This window comes from Passer montanus, unplaced genomic scaffold (assembly GCF_014805655.1).
Source record: "Passer montanus isolate IOZ18808 unplaced genomic scaffold, ASM1480565v1 scaffold32, whole genome shotgun sequence".
NCBI lineage: Eukaryota > Metazoa > Chordata > Aves > Passeriformes > Passeridae > Passer > Passer montanus.
In genome coordinates, this window is record NW_024367930.1 from 3,096,651 (window position 1) to 3,118,700 (window position 22,050).

At 42.5% G+C, this 22,050-nt stretch overlaps 1 protein-coding gene across 1 annotated transcript in view; it reads right to left on the reverse strand.

Moving 5' to 3' along the window:
• Window positions 1-709: 709 nt before the first annotated feature.
• The window catches only part of LANCL2 (LanC like 2), a 33,231-nt gene continuing 11,890 nt past the window's right edge, over window positions 710-22,050 (reverse strand). Inside the window, exons 3-9 of the mRNA XM_039715123.1 lie at window positions 18,152-18,359; window positions 15,809-15,956; window positions 15,053-15,199; window positions 11,181-11,363; window positions 9,020-9,196; window positions 5,522-5,594; window positions 710-3,776 (exon numbers count right to left, since the gene is read on the reverse strand). Of these exons, the coding sequence (XP_039571057.1) occupies window positions 3,661-3,776; window positions 5,522-5,594; window positions 9,020-9,196; window positions 11,181-11,363; window positions 15,053-15,199; window positions 15,809-15,956; window positions 18,152-18,359 (1,052 nt within the window). The 3' untranslated portion in view covers window positions 710-3,660. The remainder of the gene's footprint in view (window positions 3,777-5,521; window positions 5,595-9,019; window positions 9,197-11,180; window positions 11,364-15,052; window positions 15,200-15,808; window positions 15,957-18,151; window positions 18,360-22,050) is intronic.

Sequence of the window (22,050 nt, forward strand, 5' to 3'; positions counted from 1 at the left end):
AGGGCTGGGCAGCACAGTGGTGACTCTACCCTAGCTGTGAGATGACACACAGCACACATACTGCTTCCCATGCCTCTCTCATGTGCCATTTAGATGTTAGCAATCTGCTGTGCTAGAAAAGCCCCAACGCCGTTATCAACCTACACCTGAATTTGTACAGATTGTCTACAGACCAGAACTGATCCTCTCCATCCAAAAAATGCAGCAGTTTCTCTTGGTGGCCAAGATGGCCATGAGTGGCACAAGGGGCTTTGTGAAACAAATACTACCATTTCCCTGCAGCATACGTAGATGTTTTCTTCTGTTAAAGCCTAGCTAGAGCAACATTTGAAACTTCCTCAAAGCTGGGAAACAGCTGTTGTTCAGGTGGACAGAGAGATTTCATACATGTGTTTTAAAAACCAGTTCATCCCGAGTCTGGCTTTAGCTGCAAACTCTTCCACAGGATCTGTGTGGCCACAAAGGAAAGCAGAGCTTTGCCCTAAGCAATGTACACTAAAATTCATCTGGGAGCAGCAGCAGGAATGGCACCTGCAGTGCTAGGAAAATAGGAAAACAGCAATCTGCCCTCTTTCTGGCATGTGTTTCATCCTGCAGGACTATCAGATAGAGAAGCAGCTCAGCAGTCAGATCAGTGGGACAGCTATCACCACAGTGCTGGAGGGAAGCAAGGAGAACCACAATGAAGAAAAAACCACGCTCAGACAAATTACCACCATATAGCTTGATCTTTACTAATAAAGCCAAAGAACAAAACATCAGCATTTTTTTCCTCTTTTTCTGCCCAAAGAGCTTTTCCATTTTTAACACTACTGCTTTTTGCAACAGGTGGACTATTACACACAGACAAAGCAAACTAGGGGATATTAAGACATTTTCTACATTTGTAGTTTGATGTCATTTCTGCAGACAATGCCTTGGTGAAACACACTTTTTCACCTTCACACCATATCTTTCCTTAAGGGGCCACCAAGATATCACAATGCTGTGACAAACAGAAAGGAGGAGCCACAGGGAAAGTCACGTTGGGAAGATGAGGCAGTTGCAGTGTCAAGACACTTCCCAGCTCAATACACTTCCAGTCTTACTCAGTTCTGAGAGGATTCTGCAGAGAAAGATGATGCTAGGCCTGCCAGGCCCCACCATGGCAGAAGGCTGGCTATGGTACAGAAGAGCAGGTAGCTGACTTGCTCATTATCTTGACAGGTACACTCCAGCATCTTGGGGATTCAGCTGTTCTTAGTGTGTATATTTTTCAAACTAGCAGGTTTTAATTCCCTTTAGGCTCCAGCCAGTCAAACTCGCCTCCCACAGGAGCCATTCCCAGCACAGTAGCCAAGACCAATATGCATATAATCACTGAATGAAAAACCTTCCAGCTGACCCCCTAGTTAAACAATCCATACAACAGAGGCTTGGGATTTGCCAGGGTGGCCAGTGTTTGCAGGCAGGTCCTGTACATGTGGTGAGCCCTTTCCCTGTTAACACACCCAAAATGCTCTGCACCCACAGTGGAGGGGAAGGAACAAAGAGGTGGGGGTTATGTGAAACAGGATCAGAACTGGCATCTATCTCTGTTAGTATTTCTCTGAGAATTCCTGGGCAAGTTTCCTTCCTGCCTTTTCTCTGGGCAGGATCAGACTGAAGAAAGAAAGAGTTAGCTCTTGACATTCTTGGCATGGAGGAATCTCTCATCGAGATGTCTCTGCTGGTACACTGTGCATTGCCTCCATGACCAGCTCTTCCTGTTCCTCACTGATCCCTCACAATAATAACTCCCTCTCTTCCTCGCTTTTCTGCTCTGCTCTTGTTTGCTTCAGCCCAGCTGCTTGCCATGAGGCATTTTCCCCAATCTCTGGCTGTAGAGATGCAGCTGGGTTTGTTGCTCCCATTTCACCTTTTGCTTTTGTCAGAGGGGTGGAAGAGTCTTCTGCTGCTCCCATGTTTTAATCCTACCTGACAAACCAGCAGAAAAGCTGCTACACTGTGACGTTAAGGTGTTTGTGCACTTACACTGCTGCTGATGTCCAACAGAACTGAATGGGGAAGTTGTTAACATCGCACAGGATTTGGCAACAGACACTGGAAGAGGCTCAAGGAAGCCACCTGCAAGGTGACAAATCAAGACCAATTTAAGGAGGAACAATGCATCTCCAAGCCAAACCACAGGCACTGGCACTCAGCAGATGGCCCACAGGTCACAGATATCCCGATGTGTGCCCAAAAGGTCAAACTGTGCTGTCTGTCACACTCGCACCAGACAGAAGATACCAATTAAAATCAGCACCTGCACTGACAGAGCACAAGGAGACCTGGGGGAGGATGACCACAGAGCCTGAGTGACTGGGAGTGTGCTACACTTCAGGTACTACTTGGACACACAAGTCTGCTCTAAGAGTACTTGGAGTATGTCCCACTTCTCCCAAACCAATGGCCTGACACTCAGGAGCACCTAGAGGCAGGTCTAGTATTTCACAACCCCACCACACTACAGGGGGAAGCAAAGCACTAGCAGCAATTAAGACTATGGGAAAAGAGCTTTTTCTGTGTGGATTTGAAAATGAATTTTACTTCAATTACAGCCACTAGCAATGGCTTCATATTGTTCAATAATCCTCTGCAGCTTCCAAAACCAGCTGGTATTTATCACTCCTCTACTACTACATGGGAGGGGAAGGCCTGAACAAATCACCACTTTGGTTCCAAAGTAACAACCATCCTGAGCCACCTGCATGAGAGGCTTGTCCTGGCACCTTCCCTTGCTCATCTGTATATGAGATGCTGCAGGAGAGGTTTATTCCAAATCAAGGTCTAGGAGAGGAGAAGCAGTTATGCTGTCCAGGCTGTGCTGTTGGTGGCAGAGGGAGGTAGTCCAAGTGACTCCACCTGCAGTTTAAGCTCATGGCATGGCATGGGGTTTTGCAGCAGTGGGGAGAAGCATCTCCACCCTGCTATAAGCACCTAACACACTAACCAGCTGCAGGAATCAAAGGGAACCTCTCTTTCAGACTTTAAAAGAAGCCTCCCACAACAGCAGCAAAAGACAAGTCAGATCCCTTCCAACCTGCTAACTTTATGAAAACAGAAATGGCCTCACGCCTCTTCATCAAAACAGGCTGATCACCACCAGCTTAGCTTAGAAGGACTGTGGAGAAAAAGGCAGAAAAAAGGAACACAGAAACGTTTTTCATCTCTTTTTAGAGCTGCTAGTACACCAGTGAAGCTGGGCACCGTCCTGCAGCGAACTCTCTCTGCGGGTAACAGCTGCAGAAAGCAACACTGCTCTTGTGAGTCATGCACGAAGGTACAGGACGGAGATTCACACGGAGACCAGCTTTTGGCTAACAACAAAAGACTCGGATCAACACACAACACCAATAAACGTGCAGAGCATGGCAAAGACCTGAAGAAGACAAATACAACAGAAAAGAGAAAGTTCAAAACTTGACTTCTCTGGTCCTACATCTGAAGGTGTCACTTTAACAGAACTTAAGTGTGGCTTCTCCTGTTCATGCTCTAATGACTTCATGGTCCTTTGGGGCAGAAGGGGGGAGAAAAGGGCTTTATCCATCTGTTGGTTCAGCGTCAAGTTCGTTCACTATCAGAGGCACGAAACAGTCTCATCTCTTTTGGCATCAGTTTCCTTTCAAAATGATGGTTTTAGCCGTCCTGTTCCACTTTGTTTTCCCTCCTTTGAGGTCTAAGTTCAAACGCTGGAAACTGGGAAGTCTCCGGTACTGAAATGTCTGAGAGGAAGTGAATAGCTCCAGCCATGCCTAAAACATAAGGAGAAGGAGATCATTGTGCCCATTAAAATAGCACAGCTGACAGCAAAGGCAACAGCACCCAACTGAACACCTCCCTCACTAGGATCTTTTTTTAAAGAGGTGAACTTAGGCCCTACAGAAAGGCAAGTTCATCTGTACTTCACCCAGGAAACGAAATTTTGTTTGAAAATATCAAAGGCAAGAACCAAGATGTCTCTGCTAATATGTCTTCAACTGAACAACCTCAATGCTATTTCAAATTAAGAAAAAATTAATCCAAGCTTGGACTGTCCTTCCTAGTTTGAGCAGCTCTGGCTTCTCATTTCACTGGTTAAAAGAAAAAGCCAAAACTTTATTGCACTTGTGAAGTACAGATTCATTTCCTCACTATCTATGAGAGGCCATCCAGACCCCAAAGTGCATCACCCAGCAGAACTCATAGGGTGACAGACAAGAGAGGCACAACAAGGAAATCATACAAGTTCAGTTTTATGATCAAGCTAAAATCCTATTTTATAAACAGCTATGCATATAAAGGAACCTTTCTGAATTACAGTATCTGATTGAAACAAAACACTTAGGACAATTCCATAAGATGCACATGCAACTTCTGTTCAAAGCACACATGTACAGGCAGAATTGGACAACTGCAAGCACAATTTTGGCTACAAAAAGAAACAAAGCCCCAGTTTAAGAGGTTTGTTTCATCTCAAATATGAGACTTCTATATTTTTCTTTAAAAATTCAAGACAATTAAAAACTAAAATAAGCTGTATGTCAGCATTCAAGCACAAATCATCCTGCTCTTTGCACTGTTTCACCTTCTGAACAAATTTCAAAGCTTTTATACAAGAGATTGTATGCATGCTCTTTTCCCTCCCTACAAGAGCATGCAGGGGTGCTCTCAGGAATAGGAGTAATTATGCTCTTCTCCTTTAAGCATTAAGACAATAACTCTCTATTTAGAAGGGCTGCCTACAAACTCCTGCTCTCTTGTGTTCATTCACACCCTGGATTGTTAATTTGCAAATATCTCTGCTCGGCTGCTGTAATTTCAAGTATCTGCGGCAGGTGGCACACGAGGCTCGTTGTTCATGGAGCAGCCGCGCTGCTTGCTACCTTAAATCCTACTTGGATCTGTAATTCCTTGCTACTGATTCTGTAACATGAGGATGATACAAGGAATAGAAAATAAGCTATATTAAAAAAAATACAAAGCTCTAGGAAAGTATCTGGTAACATCTTGGAACTTATAGATAAGCCCCTAAGAACTCTGCACTGCTTTCCTGTTCAAGTGATTTAGGTTCATATTAAAACTACCTTTCCCTTGGTTGAGTATGGCAGCAGAGAAGGCCTAGTTCTGACAGCTAGCAGCTAGCTGGAGACCCCCTACCCACAGCTGCTCCTCCGCCCAGTCCCTCTGAAAAACCACCTGTGACAAAACTGTTGCCTGAACTTCTGTTTGCTTTAAACCAAACTGCACCAGCACAGCAGAATTTTATTCCAGAGTAACACTGCCGCTGGTTTTAAATTTGAGCTGCTGAAATGAAAGCAGAAGGGAGAGTTATGATAGTGAATGATTTTTCTTTGTCCTTTTCTACCCCTGCCTTCTTTTAGGCAGAGATGATGGTATAGGGGGGCTGTAATAGTGGAGGAACCCACTGAAGACTTCCCAACTCCTACACACGTGCCAAAATTGCAAGGATGTCACTCTTTCCTGTAGTACAAGACCATTTGCAACACCATTACTTTACCTTCAAAGAGGGAATAAGGTCGGTCAGGAATACGACATCCATGTGCACCATACTCCAAACACCATTCAGCAAACTGGGAAACACATTAAAAAATATATTTTTATTCAAGACTGTTAAATGCAAGTTTGAGTATTTGAATATCATTAATAGGTACAAAATGTGAAGCAGTGTAAGCAGACACACAACATAAAAATCACTGAGATCAATTTGTTCTCCTTTAACCATGACAAGGCCTGCAATCAGATTTTAAAATATGTATATGCATAGAGTGAGTTTCAGTTTCATAACAATGCAATGGTTGGCTAGACATCTGCTTTTTGGCAATCAACCCTGCCACATGCCAAGGAAAAATGTTGCAAGAACAGATATACTCAGTCAAAATTTTACTAATGTTGCATCAGTCTCTTATCTCTCTTGGTTCTTAATTTATCCACAAACTGAGGACTTACAGCTGTTAACTTCATTTTGGTTTTCTTTCATTTCTGTGCACCAATTTAGAGTATTAAATCTTCAGCTGTCATTAATTAGTTTCATTTATTTGCTCTTCCCAAGCCTTATGAAAAATCATTATAAATACAGTTAGACAATTATGGTCATTAATGTTTTGTTGCAGGAGATAGATTATCATTAGAAAGAGTTAACAGTGTCTCATATTTGATCAGCACTGCTGCAGTAGCTACATTAGACACACATGACTTAAGAACCACACCTGGATCATTCAGTAACAACCAGCTACTTCTCCTTTATGGCTCCCCCGAGCATCAGGGGGGCACAAGTTCCCCTGGCATTTCTGTGCTTGGATGCAAACCACTGCTTGTTCGAAATAGACGCATGGACTCCTGCAAAGCCAACAACTGAAAGGTCTCTCCCTGCTTCCCCTGCAATTTGGCCTACCTGTCAGCAAACACATCAGCCTAACTAAAGGGTGCCCCTGCCCTAGAGCTGGGGCTTTATGGGGTCTAAGCATGATTCCAGAGTCATCAGTCTGGTCATTGGAAAGAAATGGGTGGTATTTCTCCTCCCCTCCCCTCTCCTCTCCTCTCTATTTAAATATTTAGTGAAGGATAATGATCTTCTCTTGATAGAGGTATGTTCATTGGAAAGAAATGGGTGGTGTCTCTCCTCCCCTCCCCTCTCCTCTCTATTTAAATATTTAGTGAAGGATAATGATCTTCTCTTGATAGAGGTATGTGCATATGTGTGTGTCTTCAGGAAACACAAGGAAAAAGCCACAAACACTGTGATTCACACTGTTATTAAGAACTGATTAAACATTTTTTGGGCACCCTCTGGATATAGATCTCCAAAGTATGGTTTAACTCTCCCTGTCTTAATCCTGTCCCTGCCTTAATCCTGTAATCCTGTCTTAAATATGAGGACCAAACATGTTTATGGCATGTTTCTAAGCTACAATCAATTCTTGCAACATCCACATCTGATTGCACACTAGCCTTGATTATTACTTCCAGCCTGGGAACTGCAATGGAAGTTTAAAAAATGCACCCTAGGCTACTGAAACACAACCATCATTTGCAAGTTCATAACTTCAGCACAACTGTGACCCAATAAGCCACAGGATCTTTGTTTAACTGGCTGGGAGAGAAGAGGGGGAAGAAACAATATCTTAGGAAGACATTTGACATTATTTGTCACACAGATGGGCATGCTTGCCACCAACAGTGGCAATCACAAGGCTGAACAGCACAGGGCCCAATGCTCTGTTGCCTGGAGCCCAGGATTCCACAGCCCCTGTCTCCTCTTACAGACAGGCCAGCTCAGAGTGCCTCCTGATAATTTGAGAGAAAAGCAGTGAAGGTAAAATGTGAAGCACAAAACAGGGGTCTCCTCTATTCAAGTTCATATTCTTGTGGTTCATTTGTGAAACAGTTTCATGGCTTTCATGAGGTAACCAGGTATTCCAGGAAAGACTCCTTCCCCTGGGCTTGATGTTTTCAGTGTGAAGAAGGACCCCTGGGAGGGCAGCCATCTCATTCTCTCAGTTACATGCCTCTAGGTACAACAAACTGCATGTTTGCTTCCCTGCACACTCTGGCTCATAAAGAAAAGATTTCAAGAATGCCAGACAAGCAAATTTCTCTGCCTGTTTCCCCCTTACTCTGCCTGTTGTCCCCCCACTCTGCCACTTAGCATTTCCAGAATCCCCTTGGGGCATGCAGGAGATGCTAAGTGGCAGAGTGGCTGCAAATCCACTGCCCGACTATGGCGGGCAGCTCCAGCAAACAATCTTTGTCCACTGCATCACAACCTCCTTCTTAAAGGGATTTCAGGTATGTTACAGAGTCTCTGCCGTTTTCTGGCTTTGAGACAGACACGTTAGCTTTTCTCTAGAATGGTGTGCACAAACACCAGGGCTCTCTTGGGCCAGAAATGCACCAGGAGCTGCCAATGCTGCCCAGAGCTGCAGAAGGTGTGCTAGCACGGAGGATGATAGAGGTGACAGCTGTGCTGCCAGCAATGCCTGCAGGGTGCTGTGGCTCACACATCAGCAGTGGGTGACTCCATGTGTAACAAAGTCACATATTTGCTGTGGGAGTACTAGGGTTTTATTTCAGTCTCTAGGATGCAGGTATGTCTACAGGTGTCCTCATAGCATGATGCTTTGGTAAATGTAAGACAATCAGCAGACTTTTAAAGCTCTGCTGAGAGAGGACAGGCTGACTGCAGAGATGAATACAGTAACTTTACATATGGCCAATATTCACTAAAAAGCACCTAGGAAGCAACTCATCAAATTTCGTTTGCAATACTGTGTAAAAGGCTTCAGCTAAAAAGCTGTGTACACAATATGAAACTTCATGTCAGTGAATTAAACTGGAAAAAAATCCAACAAACCAAACCAAGGTCTTACAAGGTAAGGAAACAGGCAGAGAAAGCCTTCTCCTTCAGTAAGTGCTAGCACATCAAGAGCTGAGAGCAGAATTTGGACAATTCCAGTGGAAAAATTCTGAGTGTGTCTTTCTCTGCAATTTGTATTATAAAAAAACTCTAAGTGAGCCATTTAATAACTGCAATTCAGAGCTCTAAAAGCCCCAAACAGGCACTAGTCTGAAAACAAATAATTACAAAATACAAATACAAACAGCTTGAGGACCTGAGGAGGACAGTGAAACTCTCAGTGGAATAATTAGCACCACATAACATCAGTCTGTTATTGTTCAGGCAGGCTAATTTTCAGGCTCTTATTTTCTTCTGAATACATTTAGTCCCTTCCCTCTTAAAAAGCAGAATGAAACAGACAAATTATTTCTAAGAGAGGCTTGCCCCACGGACACAGTGGAAGTTGTCCAGTCAAAATGAGTGAAGTGGAGCAAGTGATGGGCCCTGTTATCCCACCCAGTGTCTCAGCCAGCCCCAGTGCACATCAGCCCACTCCCACCCCAGTTTACCCTCGTACAGGCACTGGCATGTGAAAGGGAATGTACAGGCACTGGGATGTGAAAAGGAACAGTGATTTTGCTGGGATGCTGCAGAGCTCACCTTGCAAGCTCGGTAGAGGTACTTTCTGTCCTGAGTTAGGTTATAGAGAGACAAGAAGGAGTAGCCATTGCCAGCAGTACCATGGCAGATCCCATACCCTTTTCTCAATAAACCTCTCTGCCAGATGACATCACTGCAATCCATAGCATCTTTCAGGTATTTATCCTCTTTAAAAGTCTGTGGAATAAAAACAGAGAATAAACACACATCAATTGAAGTATTAATGAAAACAAAAGGAAGCTGCCCCTGAGAGATGTTTTGCTGTTTGTGTAGGGTATTTGATAGTTTTTCCCTATCAAATTTATTTTGGATTTTAATCGTCTATTTTTCATAGACTTCTCTTTCTCTTCTTAGTAAGTTGTTTGTCCTTTCCCTGCAGGGTAAAAGAAAAAACTTTTCAGGTTTTTGTTTCCAAAATCAGGACCTCCAAAGAAAACACTCAAGTTCAAGGCCTTTGGTTCTAAAACCTACAATCTATTTGAAGGGTATGTGGTCCTTTTTTCTCCATTCTCAATCCCCAAACCAGAATCTGAAAATACAGAAATGTGATGCTGCCTCCAAGAAACGTAAAACAGAATAGTGGATATCAAATCTGGTCCTAAATTGCTGGTCTGGTCTCCATGAATAATTTTCCCTGGTTGCTCTCTGCCTTCAATTCCATGTCAAAAATGCACAAGAATATCTCTTTGTATAGCCCAGGACTCTTTTCTCTGTCACAAATACAAGCAGAAACGCTGCATTTCCCTTATGAGTACTTGTATTAGTATATTCGTACAGTATATACTAAGAAGCAGTAGTGAGTTTGAGCAAAGGAACACTTTTGCAAAGTTTACTGCAACTGAAATGCACTTTAAACATAGAGGGCTCGTCTAGAAAGAAGCAAACAAAAGCAAGTAATTCAGATGATTAACACCAGAATTCCACCTTTATAAAGCCACTTTGTTGCTCACCTTTGCCTAAGTCACTTTACAGATCAAGAAACAAAACTCCAAACCAACAACAACAAATACCCTACCAAAATAACCCTAACAAAGTAAATCTGATGTACTACTGTAGACTTAGTCCTTTGAAGATGGTATCCCCTGCCAAACTATTTAATAAGATAATAGAAGCAACTAACATGCAAGGTTCTTAAATTCACAGGCTTGATACAGGAAGTGCCTCTCTCTGAACAGGGTTTGCCAGCTGCTTAGCCATAACATTTTGAATTAAGGCCTGGTGACAGCACTTGATTTCCAGGACAAACACTGCTATCTGTTATCACAAGTCCTGTGCCTGGTATGAAAGCATAGCCAGCAAAACACATGCCAACTTTTTCCTTTCAGTGCTTCAAAAAGAAGAACATAAAGAATAATACAAACACCTATGTTTCATCACCTTAAACACAGAGGCCAAAAAGGAGACTGCTAATCAGAACTTGGTCCTATCCCTCTCACTTCTTGCAAAACATTTTGTGCTGGGGAAAGCATCACATTGACAAAGAAGAAGAGTGGAGAAGTGTGAAGTCAATCTCCTACCACAGTCCAAAGAAAAATCAACTGCAACTGCTGTTACATGCGAAAAAAAAACAAAAAAAACCAACATGCTGTAAGAAATTTAAAATTCACATTTCAGGTAGCAGCATGAGTAATTATTCCATAAACCAAGCTGCTTTTCATCAGCCCACCCAGATGCCAACCAGGGAATCTGTCAAGGAGGGCTGTCAAAAGCAAGAATCGATTTGCATAAATTTAATTAAACGGCATACTTTCAAATGTCACGCAAATCAGAAGCACACAAAAAGTCAGGTAGCAAACCTAGTTAAGAATGGAGAAGGGCAAACAGCAGGCTTGTGGTAGCTCAGCAGTTTTATTTACGGCCTGGAAGGGCCTGGGATCTTAGCTCTGTCGTTAAATTGTGGAGAGTTATATCTTAATAAAGGAGTAATTTATGGAACATATAAGCATATAAGTCTCTCTGTAAAGACAGAGGTATATATGCATATATCTGTGTGTGTATATATACAAATATCTAAGAACTTGGTGCTAATTACACCAAGGCTGTGGGTTAGCTCCCTGCTTGGGCCACTCACTTAAGGACTGGACTCGATGATCATTGTGGGTCCCCTCCAACCCAGAATATTCAGTGAATCTGTGAAATCTATGAGCACAGAATGATTTACCTTATAAGCTTGCATGAGCATGTGGATGACTCCAGGGGCACCATGGCACCAGTGAACCAGCCTGTCAGTCTCATTGCTCAGCGACGATGGGTAATTCCCAGATCGGAATTTTTTATGACGCACGTAGTCAATGCTTGGCTTCACCAGCTCTGTCAGAGTCTCCTGATCCACATTTGCAATTGGCTGAGGAAAACATTAAAATAAACATCACTAAACACATCAACAGAAGTAGTAACAATTTGTGTATCAACACTTAATTCTACAATCTGCTTTCAAGTATCCTACATACAAGTATCCTTGATCCAAATACTGTGAATCACATTCTATGGATTTAATTAATGCCTACTTATTACACCCTTGCTAAAAGCATTTTTACAGTAATTGCAGAGACAAAGAAATTAGGGTACCAGGTCGTTACCTGTCTCAATGGAGGTGATACAGAAAGATTATGGAAGAACTGAGAACCAGGCATGACGACTCCCAGACCTCTTTGTAACTTAAAATAGAGAGAACACTTACAGGAGAAAGACAGTGTTGTTCACATGGTGCTCATAATACAGACTTCCAACATACTGGGTTACACATTTTGTTTTAAAAATAACTATTTCCCAACAAATGAAGGCAAGTGAATATAGCAGCATACCTGGCAAGAGATTTATGTAGGTTGAAGTTTTCCATCATAAACAAAGCTTCCTGAAGCTATGGGCTATAAATCTGCATTTCCAATTTCAGAAGCTATAGCTACCTCACCAAGTATCTAAACATCTTTGTACTACAAAATTATCCTTCAATTGCTTTTAGCAATTTCCTTTCTAGTTTTTTTGTTTCATTTACATCCTTGTCAAATGGAGAATACATTCACCATCCTGCATGTTCCTTATAACTAATGGTTTAGAAGCCAAGTAAGTGTTGTGTCTGCAGTTGCTCTTGGTTGGCATTCCCTCCACTACCAGCCAGCCCATTTTCCACCATTTTAACAGCAGAGCTCTCTATTTTTACATAATCTATATGATTTCTGGAACTTCTGCAAGCTGTGGGAACAACCACAGGCACTGGAGCCTATAACAGCCTAATAAATGAGCTTATTTATTATTAAATAAATTGTCTTTATTACTGATTCAATGTCATAAAATTCCACTGTTTCCCACCAGCTCCAGCACATTTGTATTCAACAGGTGAGCACACTCCTAGAATTCAAAGTCTGACAGCCAAATGAATGAAAACTTTGAATAGCTGTATTTTGAGTAACCTGAAGAAACAAGAAGCCTCTATTTCCCCTCAGCCAGAAGACCTCTGCCAGAGTTCTATCCACCAGGTCCCTCAAGCAGACTGTTCATGCTGCTCCTCAGAAGTACACCTGAATACAGAGCAGCTTGTCATGTAAAACACCCCAAAGCTAATCAGCCCTGACTCAGAACCCTCCCTGTGTGGTAGGGAGGCTTCATAGGAATGTTTGCTTTGAGGCTCTTGATTTCACAACACAACCCTGCAGAAGGTGGCAAAGAGGATGGGCACCAGCAATAAATGCCTTCAGTCTTGAGCTGTGCAAGGCAAGCCCAGCCCAGCTCAGAAATCCTTAGGATGTACATCCAAGAAGAGCAGAACTCTTTACAAACCTCCTTACCTTGTGCTTCCAAGAAGATCTGAGTACAAGTGAGTTTTTTGCCCAAGCTGCTGAGGTTCCCAGCACATGCTTCAAACAGCTAAAGAGTAACATACAGGTGTGTGTCCTGACTTCTGGCTAAAAGCAATGGTATGCAAACAGACACTTTTGCTTGAGGGTCAGCGAAAGGATCTTGGAGTAGAGACTTCCTAGCTAGCACTTTAGAATTCCACCTCTACCTCCTGGATGAGTTATTTAACATGGCTAAGCTCTTATTCTTCCAGTAGCCTGTAAGTAACTCCAGCAATACATGTTTTCTCCAGTTTAAGAAGTGTGTGGACAACACTCTGGGAACACGGTATGATTGTTGGGGTGTGCTGTGAAGGGCCAGGAGTTGGAATTGATAATCTTGATGTGTCCTTTCCAACTCAGCATATTTTATTATTTTATTAAGTAAGTGTTGTACAGGAACTACCCTCAGTAACCTTCACATCTCAGGTGCAATGTTCAATGCTTTTTTTTGTTATCAAATAACCACTCAACAAACCACCTCTTGAATTCTTTGATGAAAATACAGCAAAATTCACCCCATTTGGCGTGGGAGGGATGAGGAAAGGATGGGATTCTGATATGCCATCTTCTCTGCAGTGGATGACTCAACTTTGCATGACTCACAATATTTAACACACAGTGAAAAGATGGTAATATAATGCTGCATAAACAATGGCTTTCTGATAATTCTTAAAAGCAGCAATTATACGTAAAGGAAAAATAATTAGGATTTTACCATATAGACAGAGTAGCTTTGGCTCAAACCAAAAAGTACTGTGCAATGATTTCTACTATCAGCCTTAAATAGTAAAAGAAGGATGGAGCCTTTAAAGAGCCTTCTTTAGAAGACTCGATGTTTCCCTGAAAATCTAGCACTACTAGGGAAAGAAAAATAGAAGCCAGAAAGCTGAAGGAAGCAGAAGAGGGTGAACAACCCTGTTGAAGAAAGCAGTAGGTAAAGATAGGAGCACGGTAAATCAGAGCAGCCCGAGGCCCCAGTAGGATGGTCACTGCAGAAAATGGATGTAGTAAAGTTAAGACACACCCCAGGTAGCAGAACAGTAGCTATTTCTATAGCAAAGTCAGCTGGTTTAACCAGAACTGCTGGTGGAAGTGGTGTAAGGTAATCTGAAATGCAGCATTTTTTCTAAGCAAGGAATGGCTGAGCAGTGACAGCAGCTCAATCACTTCTGCAGTGTACATTTGTACACAGCTGCAGACTGTGAGGAGGTACAGTCCTTCCATTTGCCTGAAGAAAACTCTTTCTGCATGAGCTGGCAAGGAAATTGGTATTTACAAAGATGTACAGACTGGCAGCAGCACCTTCAAAAACCAGAAACAGGTGCAATAAAGTTTTGCAGCTCTATGACAATCTTCTATTCTGAATCTTAAGGCTCTTTTCCCAGACTGTAGAACAGAAATAATCATGATCCTATTGCAAATCTCAGGGCAGGGGGGAATTAATTTAAGTATGGGAAAGAGGAGGTTTAGAGAGGAAAGGAATCTCACTAAGGAAAACAGGAAGATGAAAGAAGGGGTCATAAATACACTAAAAAACATCTTTAGTTCTTTAGTGTATTTATGACCCCATTACAACTAAAGACTATGACTCCTTTATAACTAAAGATTATGACCATCTTTACAAGTAAAGACTTTTGTGTGAGAAATAGGGGAGCTAAGGAAGAAGAAAAACATCTAAATAATAAAGCATACTGAAGACTAATACGTGATTAAGGATAGTCTTCCAAAATCACCAAGACAGTGGGGAGGAAGAAAATCACTGGAGAAGAGAGGAAGGGCATGGAGGACAGGAGGAATCAGTGGTGCAATCATTTAAAAATAGCAAAAAATTGAAGAATGATGGATAGTGAGTAAGTGAATTTTTAGCTGTTCTAACTGCAAGCACCAGAAGAAGTAAGTATGAAGATGAGAGAAAGCACTTCACTGTCTTTGCTGAGGACAAGAAACCAGATCCTGAAAAGCTGGTGCTCTGAACCACAGCTCAAGAGTTAATTCATGTGATCATACCCTAGTCACATATTTTTTCTGCTATCAAACCCTTAGGTAGCACCTCTGCACAGTTCTGTGCTGCAGTCTAACTCCAAACTGTGAGACCCTGATCCAGCACAACACTGCACATGCATGAAAGCTGAAGATAAGATCCCTCTGATCAAAAAATCACTGCTACTTCACCCCAGCCAACAGAAGATGCTCTTACCTGCATGAGCATGTAATAGATCCCAGCCACTCCATGGGCTGCTCCAACATACTGCTTCCTGTGCCACTGGTACAGCAGAGGACAACGGTCTGTTTTCCGCTCCTCCTTCGAGAAGTTTTTTCCTGACTCAATAATAGCATCTATTACCTGAGAAAACAAACACACCCTGATGTTGCTTTCTTTAATTCAGAGGGTTTTGCTTCTGCATGACTAAACCCACAAAAAACAATAAGCCTGAATACAGTGGTAGGACAAGAATATTCAATTTATTTGGATTTGAATGCTGAGTGAGAAAGGTATTTTCCTTAAGGATGAAATCAATTCTATTTTAAGAGTAGAAATTTAATCTATCAATATTTCTAATTACTTTTTTTCCAGGCCTGGCTTCTCTGGTTCTGGTATCTGCAAAACTTTCATGCATGTTCCCCACACTAAGTTTCCTTTCTTCTAACTTAAAATACTTTCACACTTCTGTCTTAAAGTTTTTTGGTAACAATGTATCACCTGGCCAAAACTAGTTACATATTAACTTATTTCCTTGGCTGGACACAGACTCACCCACACTGACCTGTCCGAGCCCCAGTGGGGCAGCAGGGAAAGGGGGAAGAGATTGGATGGACAGATGAGATAGGGTTTCCAGCTCTAGGTCCCTCTTCTCTCCAGCATCCATCACTTAAACTGCTTGAAATATGTATGAGAGTGATCCCAGTTCAACCTCAGTGATACTGTGATGCTGGAGAGAGAAAAGTGTCTTACCTCTTTGATAACAGACTGTGGGACAGTGTCTGGACCAATTTCAGTGTTCAGGTACAGCAAGGCATACAGGTAACCTGCTCTGCCATAGAGCAGCTCATCTGGAAGTTCAGAATCTGTGCTGATGACTGTCCTTTGGAGTTGCAGCAACCTGCATCAGACAAGGAAGGTGGGGAGAGAGTATCTTCTGTAGAGACCACACTGCACTGTACAAGCCACCAATCAAACCCAAAGCAGAGCAAACGGTGAAGCCTCACCAACCCCCTTCAATCACTCCCACTCCAGCTGGCTGCTGGGTTTACAGGCAGGAGCTCTGCACACCTGCCATCTTCGAGATGGGAAAGTGAGCCAGAGCCAGGTCAGTATCAGCACAGCTGTCAGGATTCTGTGCAGACAGAAACAGATGCAGGGCAGGAGATACAGAAGCCCAGAGACCTACTCCAGCAAAGACAGAAACCTGCTGGAGCCTCTGAGAATTTCACTTCCTGGAGCCTCTGAGGAACACTTAATTGTACATCTTTAAGAGGGAAAAAACCACAAAAAACTCCAATGCCACCATTCGTCTCCCTCTCCTAAGAAAACACATTGTCTCAAACATTTAGCACCTCAGTTTTGAAAAGGACACTGCTATAATGCACAAACTGCTTGCCTTTAGCAGTGAAAAAACAAGAAACAAGAAGTGCTGGCCATGGTAACTCTCATTTTCTTCAGAATGACTCTCTGCTAATACTCTACCAGTCTGTATTAGCACTGAGGTGGATCAGAGACTTGTTTTATGGCCACTCCCTCCTTGTCTCTTCCTATCTTTTTTGATTAAATTGATATTTAGATGAAACCATGGTGATGAACACATTTTAAATTGGGGGAGGGGTAATAACAATCTGGATTAAGACCAAATTCAATTCCCAGATTCCCCCAGATATTATTTCTCAGGAGAAATGTTAGCATTAATATCAGGCCATAGCAAAACCACTGACCTCAATCATGTGTTTATGCTGTCCCTGCTTAACACTAGAGAAAAGCTACTAAAAAATCCCAGTTTTATATCACCTTTCTCAGAACTATGTTTTGGGTTTAGAATTACATTATTTTCTTCTAAATTGTCCACTATTAAGTTTTATGTTGAACTCATACAACTGGACAACGTAAAAAGTTAAAAGTGAAATCACAGATAGATTTTGACATCTGCAACGTAGCACTCAGCTGGTGTCATGTACATATTTGTAAACAAAAAAGTTATAACATAAACAAATAATCAAACTAAACTCCTTTTCACTACTCCTCATAGAAATTATTTTCCAAGGAGAGGCAACACTAGAAGATTTACTGCTAATCTCATTTTACTATACTCATGCTTTTTGCCTTACAGCAGCAACACTGCTTTCTGAGCTGCATTCAAAATGGCATGCTCAAGCTTACTGCCAGTTGTAAAAGCAAAAAACCCCAAACCTAACACTCACTTCAAAACTGAAATATTCATTCAGGAACAGCAGCAGAGGTTAATCACACTAGGATTCTAGAATAGAAAAAGACCAATTACATTTCCAAACAAACTAGAATGGAGATGAGGACACAAGCCTCATTGAAAATTCTGCCAGCCTGAGGTGTGCTGCTGGACAGCTATCAGATGGACTGCGGTGCTGAATGCAAACCCCACAGGGTTGCTTCTAGCCCTTGCTGGGACAGCAATCAACTCTGTAGCAGCAAAGGCACAGTGAGCTCTCTAATGAAGCTACACCTAAATGGGATTTCTTGAGACATTTTTTCCATTTAGATTACTTTGAAAAGGTGCTGGAATTTTTTCAGGCCACCCTTCATATGCTCTGACCTAATTAAATTCTTTGGCTTTACAAATCTGCTCCTGCAAATACTTCCTCTTTGTTCTATTAAATTTTTGTTACATATCAATCGGATACACCGTGTTTCTGTCTGCCTGCATCCAGATCCTCCAGTACACATTTTGTAATGAATCTACAAAACCCACTAAGACCCACTCTTTACAGTAAGCATCACATATTGCACAAGCACTACATATTACCGATGACAGGACTGTGGCTTTTGTTAAATGCCACTTCAATGTGACAAAATCAGAATGTGTGTGCATTACAGATATGCCCAGGACATCCTGTCCTAACAGCGACAGAGGACTCAAGATAACCCACTAAATACGAATCAAGTGCAAGCCAGCTTTAATAAAGATAAAGCCTATTTTGTATTCTTGTACTGAAAACTTATCAGGAGAGAAAGTGTCCATTCTTTAACAGTGTCCTCTAAAACTTCACTTGTAAAGTTACTGAACCAATGCTCTCTACAAATGAAGGGCATTTCCCACCATTAACCACTTACTTGGCAACACATTCTTGAGATTCACTGCTGTTTTTCAGCTTGTGGTAAACCACTGCACCCACTGCCAATGGCCCAGCATCACCACAGAGGAAAGTAACTCTTCTGCCATTCAGATTGCGAAGGATTCTCTTCACGTAATCAAGAGATCGCTGCAAGTGGCTCTGGTTTTTCGTGACACGGTATAGTTGCAGATATAAGAGGGCAATACCTGAAATGAACACATGAAAAAGAGAGAGTTTCACTTACTTTTCTTTCCAAGTGTATCATGTTCCTCTCTTTGGTGCCTCTGAACCAGTAACTCAAATGTGAACAGGTATTTTGTCCATAAAAACATGTCAGTCAATGGTCCTAGCTTATGCAGTGTGAGGGCACTAGGCCACTATTTTGAAGACATTTCAATGGGATCGTGGGAAAAATAAAAATTATCAGACTGAAGCCCAATGGTAGTCTCAATTTCCAAAAAAAATGAAGAAAACTCATGACTAGGCCTCAGTACTTGGCACCCTGTACTGGGTTTGCATAGCCAAGCCTTGGTAGCGGGGGGACTACAGGCTTCTGTGAGAAACTGCTGCAAGCTTCCTCCCTGTCTGGCAGAGCCAGTCCCTAGTGGCTCCAAAGGTTGATGTGCCACTGGTGAAGGCTGGGCAAATTAGAAATAGTGGCAATGCCTCTGGAATAACAGATTTAGGAAGAAAAGGAAAAAAGGTTATTGTGCAGCTGCAGTTGTGGCCAGAGAAGACTGGAGTAGGAACATGTGAGAGGAAAAACTCTGCAGACACCAGGGTCAGTGAAGAAGGAGAAGGGAGGAGGTGCTCTAGGCACTGGAGCTGAGATTCCTCTGCAGGCCATGGTGAGGCAGCTGTACCCCTGCAGCCCACGGAAGACCATGGGGATGCAGACATTCATCTGCAACCCCTGGAGAAGACTCATGGAGCACGCCAAAGCAGGTAGATGCCTAAGATGAGGGGCTGTGACCTATTGGAAGGAGGCTGTAACCCCTGAGGGGAGAGGAGCCCACACTAGAGCAGGTTGTGCTTGAAGGACTCCACCCCATGGAGGAGTGACCCATACTGCAGGTTTGCAGAGAGCTGTTGCTCGTGAGATGGACTCACACTGGAGAAGTTCGTGGAGAACTGTCTCTTGTAGGAGGGACACCTGTGGGGGAGCAAGGGAATGACTCCCCTGAGCAGTGGGCAAAACCATGGGTGACGAACTGATCATAACCACCATTCCCTATCTCTGTGCCACTGGAGGAGGATGTAAAGCTGGGAAGAAGGGAGAGGTGGGAAGGAGGTGTTTTGAAGGTCTTATTTTACTTCTCACTCTCTGTTCTGATTTTGTTAAAAATAAATTCAATTAATGTCTTTCATTCTAGCCTGTTTTGCCCATGATGGTATTTGGTGAGTGATCTCTCCTGGTCCTTATCTCAACCCATGAAGGCTTTGTTATATTTTTCTGTTCCCTGTGGAAGGGAGTGAGAGAGAGGCTTTGTGGGTGCCCTGCATTCGGCCAGCATCAACCCACTATACAAAGAGATCGCTGAATATTGGTTTTGGCTCCTCAGGGGGCTCCCCTGAAAGGGGAAAGCCTCCTGTAGCAGTTCTGTGTCAGGACTGAGAGATGCACGGGTCTCCAGGTAGTTGTTTTATTGTTATAGTTGGCATGCCTTCTGCACCAGACGGCACACAGGGACACACCTCAAAATGGCTACAAGATGTACAGTGTCAAGGTCTTTTAAAGCTGTTTCATCCAATTAACTCTTTAAACGTACTTTATTTCTACCTTTCTACTAATAACTCACCCCCTGTCTATCCACGTAACCTCTGCACTGTGGCTTTCCTTGACCAATCACCCTGTGCCACCAACAATGCAGAAAATGGAGTAGATGAAGAAGGAGAAGCTCGGGACAACGCCCAATCACCTCTATCTTGCCTCCATATTAAAAAATGCTGAACCCTAAATTTTTCACCCTGTGACACACTATACTATTCTTTACTATATAGTTCACAGTCTTGTAGACTCTAGTCTATCTCGAAGTCTTCAAAGCTTTCTCCATGGACGAAGGTCAGAGTCAGTGTTTTTCAGGTGAGGACCCCTCAGAGCAGATAGAGAAGTATTTCCTGTGCCCTGGGTTCCCACAACTGAAGATTCAAAATTTTGAGTTAACAAGAACATGTGTGACTGAGCACACTAACTGTACAATACTCATCTATTATATGCAAGAAGTGACTTCCCATTTGATTTGTAAAAGGATATTTTGATGAGGTTTTTGGATTCAAGTTGCCAAGTTCTTCATAACCCCTAAAGGTATTTCACAACAAGATTACAAGCCTGTACAAGTCAAGCAGGTTTGTAAAAGCCAGAAGTCAAATGAGGGCTCTAAGAATGCCAGGAGGTACTATCAAGCTTCACTCCATTGAACTCATTGCATAGTTTTCCATTAAAACAAACCAAAACCTTAGAAATAATAACAATGTAGGCTGAAGGAAGTGAAACAAATCCATCTATCCAAGTGGATGTCTATTGGCCAACTGCATGCATACACATGCAGAAGTAAATAATTTATCTCCAGATACACTGTAACTTGAACCCATTTCTGAATGGAGAGAACACTCCCCTGAGCCTCATCCAAAGCTGAATGCACACAAGGCCCACTTAGGCTCACTCAGAGGCTGCCCTGGGAACACGTGAGGATGTACCAGAACTCTTGTGCTGCTGTTGTTCTGGTACTACTGAGGTAGCCTCTCTGTGAGCTTTCTGGTGAATCCATGAAGAAAGCTGCAGATCTTGGGCAGCCCAGTTCAACATCATCGGAACCTGTGGGCTACACAGGGATTTGTGGAACTAATTTTTATTCTGCAACAAGTGTGTAAATATCTTGGTGTGACCAAAGGATGATTAGAAATGTAGCCATGAAGTCCAGTTCATCTCATCCTTCCTGATGTTTCTCAGTGCAACACCAATGGCTCCTCCAAGAGGTCTGGCACATAAAAAAGTATTTGTATAACTAAGATGGACTCTTTCATGTGTCCCATGACTGCTACATGCCAACAGCAGGTGTTCCAAGATTTTAAAGATGTTTCACAAAATGCAAGCCAATGGTCATGACTGCACTGTCAATGAGACTTGTCTAGACTTGGTACACAAAAAGCAGGGCAGTTGTTTACAGCACTACTTTTACCTTCTGATTTGCACACTAGCAAAATGCAGCAAAGAGCAAGTTTGGGGGAAAAGTATCTGCATTAAGTATTTTAAAAACCAGATCATTTAAATACTTTTATTCAGAACCATATCCACTGGAGCCTTGAAAGAAGTTAACAGCTTAGAAGAGATGTAAATGGCAATCCTTCTACAGGATGGAAAAATCCCACACTCATTAGACAACGTCACTTGTTCATCTATATCCCTGTTTCAGCTAACGATGGCTGTGTTACTTTTACCTTATGACTCATTTTCAGTATGCTCTGGTTTATCAGCCATAATTTCAGCTGCCAGTCACTGTGCCAGAACACAGCTCCCCGGGAGCCATTCTGTACTGTCAGCACTAGAAAGCCCACCACTGGAGATCTGCACACACTCAGCAGCCAGTCACTTTCAGACCCTGAAATATGCCTATCTTTTAAGCCTGAGTTGTCTAAAAGTTCCCCACCCATCCACCCACAGCACCATCTGTACCAAAACATCAAGAAGAAAGCAAAGAAATTTCACCCTTTAATTGCCAGATTTAAGCCTAAGGATGAATGAAGGCTGGAGAGCTTTTCCAAGCTACTCGCCCTTCATGACACAGAGATAAAAGAATAGATCTCCTCAGGGCTCATTTCAAACACGTGGTGCTAAAAGTTTAAGTATGCCTGAAGTTTGAGTTAGAAGAGCAGGAACAGAATATGCCATTCTATCCA